At 42.6% G+C, this 6,854-nt stretch overlaps 2 protein-coding genes across 4 annotated transcripts in view; both read right to left on the bottom strand.

Moving 5' to 3' along the window:
• The window catches only part of LOC109517786 (lethal(3)malignant brain tumor-like protein 1), a 15,104-nt gene extending 10,372 nt beyond the window's left edge, over positions 1-4,732 (bottom strand). Inside the window, exons 1-6 of one of the 2 annotated variants that reach the window (XM_019873138.1) lie at positions 4,571-4,732; positions 3,014-3,220; positions 1,587-1,774; positions 1,171-1,300; positions 640-802; positions 168-306 (exon numbers count right to left, since the gene is read on the bottom strand). In XM_019873138.1, the coding sequence (XP_019728697.1) occupies positions 168-306; positions 640-802; positions 1,171-1,300; positions 1,587-1,774; positions 3,014-3,188 (795 nt within the window). In that variant the 5' untranslated portion in view covers positions 3,189-3,220; positions 4,571-4,732. The other variant, XM_019873139.1, reaches the window with a different exon arrangement.
• Positions 4,733-4,816: 84 nt separating this feature from the next.
• The window catches only part of LOC109517787 (serine/arginine-rich splicing factor 6), a 9,144-nt gene continuing 7,106 nt past the window's right edge, over positions 4,817-6,854 (bottom strand). For both annotated transcript variants that reach the window (XM_019873140.1, XM_019873141.1), the window contains exon 6: positions 4,817-6,102. In XM_019873140.1, the coding sequence (XP_019728699.1) occupies positions 5,709-6,102 (394 nt within the window). In that variant the 3' untranslated portion in view covers positions 4,817-5,708. The remainder of the gene's footprint in view (positions 6,103-6,854) is intronic.

Raw genomic sequence — 6,854 nt, 5'->3', positions numbered from 1 at the left:
ATCAGATCGGAATGAAATTTTGCACAGAACCTTGTACCATAGTATCGACAAGAATTCCGACCCGGCCCGACGAATCCGACAAACTTTTTTTTTTGCCATGAAAATGTGGACCACCCTAATGTATACATATATACATTATATATACATTTGTTAAAAACAACTCCCACCATGCCCTCCATGTCAGAGTCTTCATCAGAGGGGCCCAGGTATTCCTTTCTCTTCCTCTTTCTCATGGGTTTCAGCTGATCAAGGTTTAAAGACGAGACCCTCGCACCAGCTGGGACCTTTTCCACACCAACACTCCTCCTGAAGGACCACGGAAGGCGTCTAACTGCATGTGCCTCTCAAAAGTGAGTGAGTGAGTGAGTGAGTGAGTGAGTGAGTGAGTGAGTGAGTGAGTGAGTGAGTGAGTGAGTGAGTGAGTGAGTGAGTGAGTGAGTGAGTGAGTGAGTGAGTGAGTGAGTGAGTGAGTGAGTGAGTGAGTGAGTGAGTGAGTGAGTGAGTGAGTGAGTGAGTGAGTGAGTGAGTGAGTGAGTGAGTGAGTGAGTGAGTGAGTGAGTGAGTGAGTGAGTGAGTGAGTGAGTGAGTGAGTGAGTGAGTGAGTGAGTGAGTGAGTGAGTAGGAGGTGCATCAACGTACTTATCTACCATGGGCTCTCTGCGTAGTTCCTCTGTGTAAATCCGCTGAGCTCTGGGATCATGGTTCTGCTGGCCGAGTCCCATCTGGACCTCCGGTTTGACATGAAGTAACCTCTCTGGCTCCACACCTGTACTGCTCACTGGGACCACAGGAGCCGACACATCTGAATAACAACACAAATGAACAAGACCTGTGATATAGTTATAGTTTGGACTTTGGAGCTGGAAGGACGATGACGAAAGGATCCCCAGGTCACGGTCGGAGGTCATAGGACGGACCGGAAAAAATAGGGTAAAGTTCCCATCTCTGTTTATATCATCCATCCATCCATTTTCTGATCCGCTTATAATCACAAGGGGATAAGTGAAAATTGGAATCCCAGCAATTCTATTGCTCTACCTTGCTACTAATGTCTGGTCAAAAACATATTTAAATCGTCATATATTAAAACTAACAAATGAATGAGGTATGTTATTTTCTAGTTATCCCAGAAGCGCAAAGGGCAAAATTGCAGTGTCAGAAATGGCTTACCTGGCTTATCCAGTGGAGAGCCTTCTGCATTGATCAATCTACCAGAAGTTCCTCCTGCTGGTTCATTGGTGCTGCTAGGGGTGCCTGGTGTGATCAATGTACTTAATGCTCCTACATCTTTGACACAGAACTAACCAACCACAGAAACAGATGCACACACATGTACACAGATTCTATAATTATCCAGTTTATTTGTTTTTTTTTTCTTTTATCTAATTATATATTTATTGGTTATGTAGTTAATACCCATGTTTACTAATGCGATGCCAGGCTCCTGCCAGCTTTAATACACCCGTTCTAATTATTTATTGGAAATTATTGTTTGCCAGCATTTTAATGATGTTCAACTTACTTAAACTAAATTACAGTATAAAATTAAATGTCACTCATGAAGAACATGAGTTCTCTCAGTCTACCTTGAGGTTACTGCCGGGCAGGATGGCCATCCCTTCCTTCCACTCGAGGACGTGGACGATGCTACAAGCCCCCGCCACCTGCGCTGTCAATGTGGGCTTGACTGCCTCAGTGGACCTGCCTGCTTTACTTGGATCCGTCACTGCGATAGTTGGCGTCAGCTCCACTTTTTGGTGGCTCGGAGCTGGAGCTGTAAAAGAGTACACAGTGACCGTTTTGCACTTGGGTAAAGTAAGCCCACCAACTCCAGAAGATGGTGCTGTGGTAGATAAAAAAAAAAGGCTGTGATTCAATTTGAATTAACTATTGAATTATATTTGTCTCAAAATGATTATTAAAACTGTTTTTGGAGGAAATTTCTGATCTTTTCTGTCCTGCTCATTCTGACTTTCTTTGTCCATTTCTTTGCAGTGTGGTGCATAGCAGCCCTCGATCCTATGTTGCTAAGGAAACAGTCATGTGAGCAACTGGCACATAACATTTTTTGTATTGCATTTTGTCACAAATTCTGCTTAACAACAAGTGGCTACTTCAGGAGACATTTTCATTGGCTTCAAGTCCTCAAAGTGTTTTATTGAACCTGTGAACACTGTTTACACTGCACAACTTGGCTGTGTTTTTAAATATCAAAATGACACTGATAAGTTTGTAGGTTTGGTTTCACCAACTCCACTAAAAAAACAGTATAGGCTGGTTATCAGAAGATAATTCTGATATGATGTACAACAACACTGCAGCTCTGCTTTGCATTTGGCTATATGTTTCCATGTAGTCCAATCCATCACTTACAAGGAAAGAAAATGGCAGATCTTTGCCCAGTCAAACTGCCAAGTCATAATTGGAGAAAATCAATGTGCGGCCGGTATTATCTACTTTAATACCATCAGATCAAAAAAAAAATGTTTTTGGTTGTGTAATTTCAGTTGATGGGTGACACCGAACTATCAAAATTCTTTAGTAAAGTATGTGTCCTTTGTGCCTGTTTAAAGCTGAATTGTGAGTTGGCCTGACCACTTTTGAATCGGGGGTGATTTGAAGTCTGGCTGGTTGTCCTTTGTCATGTTGTGTACGGGGGAAACGACTCGTCGCTCTCAACTGGATGTGTGATGACCTGATTAATTTCCACAGGATCCGTTAATTCCAACTAAATTTCCCAGTCTCCAAGAATTTTTTCCCTCCCTGCACATGCAAGAGATGGAGGTTTGTTTGTACATGTGAAAATATTTTGGAACATGCGCTATTGACACATTAAGCACTAGAAAAGGTCAGATCATAATATATACAGTGTGAGAAGGCAGTAAAGTCGTGTGTTTCAGTCAGTCAGTACTTCAATCATTAAGTTTGACTTTCTGTACGTTTGAGTTGGAATTGTGCAAAGTTTACTGTATGTCCAACTTAGGATGTAAAATTACAGTATTGCAGGCTTCACCTGGTAGAAGCAGAGCTGTGGTAGTGTGGGTCTGAGGTCGAGGCTTCTTGTCCCCACTATCCACCCCGCAGAGGAGTATGGCTTCACCTGGCGAAGGGGTAGCCATGGCAGGTGGGGCCACCGAGGCACAGTCGGGCTCTCTGGGAGGACATTCCATGTTGACTTTGGCACTCATAATGATGGCCCTCTCTGCTTTACTTTGGAGTGCTGCAACACAATGACAATGAGTACTTGTTTTCATTACCTTCCAAAGCGTGAGGCGGTTTTATATGCATATTAAAAAATAAATGTCCACTCTGTCTAAAGTTTAGGCTACCAAACATGCTTTCTTGCATTATAAAGGACTCTTACTACTCTGAAAGTTTGCACATGGAACCTTACAGAATGCTCACATTTAATGGACAGCAGCTTTAACCTTCGCCATTCACTCAGTCAAATTCAGTGGAACTTTAACAGTCCCACAACTCAGAATTTTTCCTTAAAAAAAAAAACAAAAAAAAAAAAACAACTATATCACAGCAAAGCTTGACGAATCTCATGAGAAATAAGAGCGCTTTCCTATGTGTGTGTGTGTGTGTGTGTGGGGGGGGGGGTCTAAACATGAACAAATCACAGGTCGACCAGCATCCTTTGAGGTTCCACTGTTTTAAATATGATCAAAGACTAATAATATTGATTATATAGTTGGAGGAGATCTTTTAGACCTAATGTGAAATTCAATATCGACAAAGCCCCCCAAATACACAGGATTTTAAAGTTGTTTTGGAAAGCCTTCAGATTAACAAGATGATTTATGATCAATTCATATTAGCACTATAATCGCATCTGACTTACAACAGTTTTAAGGGATTTTTTAGTATTAAATTAAGAGCTACTGTGCTGTAATTGTAATGGTCCACATTTAAGCAACGTCATTGTATAAGTAAAAAAAAAAAAAAAAACTAAATTGAGGAGACACCCTCGCTCCCTGCTCCCGTAAACCCAGTCACTACAGCATTTACGAGGGTTATTTTGTACATTGAGCACACACTGTCTGACTTTAAAACAGCCATTACCTCCAATAAAATAGACCAACAATAATAATGACACATCATTACATTAATTTACCAAGTCTACACATTTCAGTTAAAATGGCGGAGGTTGTAGAAAGCTGAAGGCTAAAAAAACAATACCGACAATCTTAAACGACTTAAAAAAAACGAAGGATGAGACGTATCCCGGTGACATTTATCAAAAAAAATATATTTTTGTATACCTCGGAGTAACGTTTGTGTGTACAGCAGAAACAACGCAGTCTGTACTATTTTCAACTAATTAAATCAATTACCACAATTACACCGGTGCCATTTTCTTAAATTTATGCTAAAAGCTTGGTGGGTGATGGTGCCCTTAATAAAGCTAAATCGTCTCACCGCTTAAGAAAAACACAAACGGGAAATACGTGTGCATTAGATCAATCGTTACCACGACGGCACCTCACATACGCGCAGGACATCACTAAATGTTCAGCTAATTCGCGGCTGTGGGTCAATTTTGGAAGTGAAAATTTGGGTTTACCAGCTCTGCTCTCCTGCGGCCCCCGGCCTCTCACTGCGCATGCGCGGACGCTGAAGCAGTCGACACTCCGACGGAACCCCCCCCCGCTTTGTGACGGTCGAAATTGGATTATTAGTGTTTATGAAGTTTTCATTTCCTTTTCATCTCTTATCGAGCTTTATTAAAGATGGAGTACTTGTTATATTATATAATTAGCAGGATGTGGGTCATACCGACAGAAAACAAAAATCTTTACAGACCAATGCGTGAGTTTAAGACCTTTAATAAACATACACTTATAGAAAAAAATACCAATAGAATTGAGTTGCCAGTAAAAAGGAAAAAAATGCACACAATTCTTTCCTAAATTGAGAGTCTAAATCCAAGTAGACCTTCGAAACTCTGCTGTATTTAACATCAATGGTAATGGCATTGTTACACGTTCCTCTTCGGTTCTCAGCAGAAAGGTGGGGGGGGGGGCATCACAATCTTCTGAAATATCTCAAGTACTGGACTGTCATTCTGACGAGAGCACTGTGTACTGTACTAGAGGTGTTCCAATCAGGGTTTTATGCTGCCAATTCTGATAGCGATTATGCTTGACCGAGATTAGAAAATACCAATTCCGATCACATGCATTGGCTGCACGTTAAAAGGAGGGGAAGCAATACTACACACAGGCTGGTCTCGAGCTGGTTGCAAGCTGGAAAGTACAAGCTGTGGGTGACTGCTTTTTTGTTGATGGTGAACGAAAAGCACCCATTGACATATGCCAATCACATAGTTTTTTGATGGAAATCGGTCAATCGGGATTGATTGGAGCACCACTACTAAGTACATCGACTTTGTCAACAGTTCATTCAACAACAGTTCTAATGAAATCTGCCCATTCTCCATGAAAAGAGTACATGTTTTGGGGAGAAGACCAAATGCATACAACAAGCACAACCCAGAAAATGAAAAGAAAGTCACTTTGCACATCTATTTGGAAGCCATCTGGATGTGTCGGGCCCAGCAAATGATGCAGTGAATCTTTACCGCGGCTAACAACAAAAACAGTGATTTAAAGGCAATGTGGACAATCTGGGAAACAGACACCAGAATGTCAACACTGCTTGTTATGTACAGCAAAGGACTGGCACTCTATGGGAATTCTGTACTAATCCTGAGAGGCCGATCTAGACCGTGAACGAGATCTTGAGCGGGAGGCTGAGCGCCTCTCTCTGGATGGGGAACGGCGATCGTCCTCCCGCGGGGAAGGAGAGCGGGATGCGGATTTGGCCTCGCGCTCATCGTTTCCATTCTCTACAGGGGAGGCCGAGCGACTCCGGGACTTCTCATCAGCCTTCTCCTTGGATGGGGAACGGGAATCCCGCTCAGACTTCACCTTGGAACGACTCTTTGAGCGGGACTTTGATTTGTGCTCGGGAGATCGCGATGGGGATTTGGACTTGGATCGCGAACGGGACTTGCGGTTGCGAGAGCGCGACTTGCTCTCGCCAGACTTGGAGCGAGACTTCCTTGCAGATCTCTTGTTGCTGCGCGAACCGGACCTGCATGGAACAAAAACGCAAAAGGGCGTTTGAGGTGACACATACTGATGTTTACAACGGCACTAATTTTTTCAGTACATAAACATTAAATGTTTTAAAATTTAAAGTCACATAAATTCTATAAATCTGTAATTTGCTGGTTTTAGGGGTGGGGGGAACATTTATGAATGCTAAAGTTACACACCCCATCATGTCACACTTTTGTGAGTCAGTAGTGCACAAAACCAACATATCGTGAGAGCTTATTGCAGTTTGCAATGATACTTTTTCATTTGTGGAATATGAATTACGCCAGGGGTCCCCAACCGCCGGTCCACGGACCGGTACCGGTCCGCCGGGCATTTGGTACCGGGCCGCACAGAAAGAACTTGCCTTAATTCAGTTTTATTTCGGAATACGAAACATGTTTTATTTTGAAAAACTACCGGATTCTCCGTTACATCCGTCTGTGTCACGCTTGACACACATCAAGCCACGCTTCTCCATCACGTGACCGATTACTTCAAAACAAAACGCAGAAGCTCGCAAAATGAGTAAAAAAACTGCTGGAGATCGCAAATCACTGCGGCCTTAAAAGTATGTTCGAGACAACTGGATTAAAGTTATGGCTGAATACTCTGAGATCGCCACAATAGCACTGTTGCTATTTCCGACACCCTACCTGTGTGAGGCGGGGGGTTTCTGCAGCAACGGCGACGAAAACAAAATTACGAAGTAGACTGGACATAAACCACACACTTGAGGTGTCATTG

This window comes from Hippocampus comes, unplaced genomic scaffold (assembly GCF_001891065.2).
Source record: "Hippocampus comes isolate QL1 unplaced genomic scaffold, H_comes_QL1_v1.1 scaffold28, whole genome shotgun sequence".
NCBI classification, from domain to species: Eukaryota; Metazoa; Chordata; class Actinopteri; order Syngnathiformes; family Syngnathidae; genus Hippocampus; species Hippocampus comes.
Note: the sequence above shows the minus strand (reverse complement) of the source record. Positions and strands in the feature narration are given on the sequence as shown.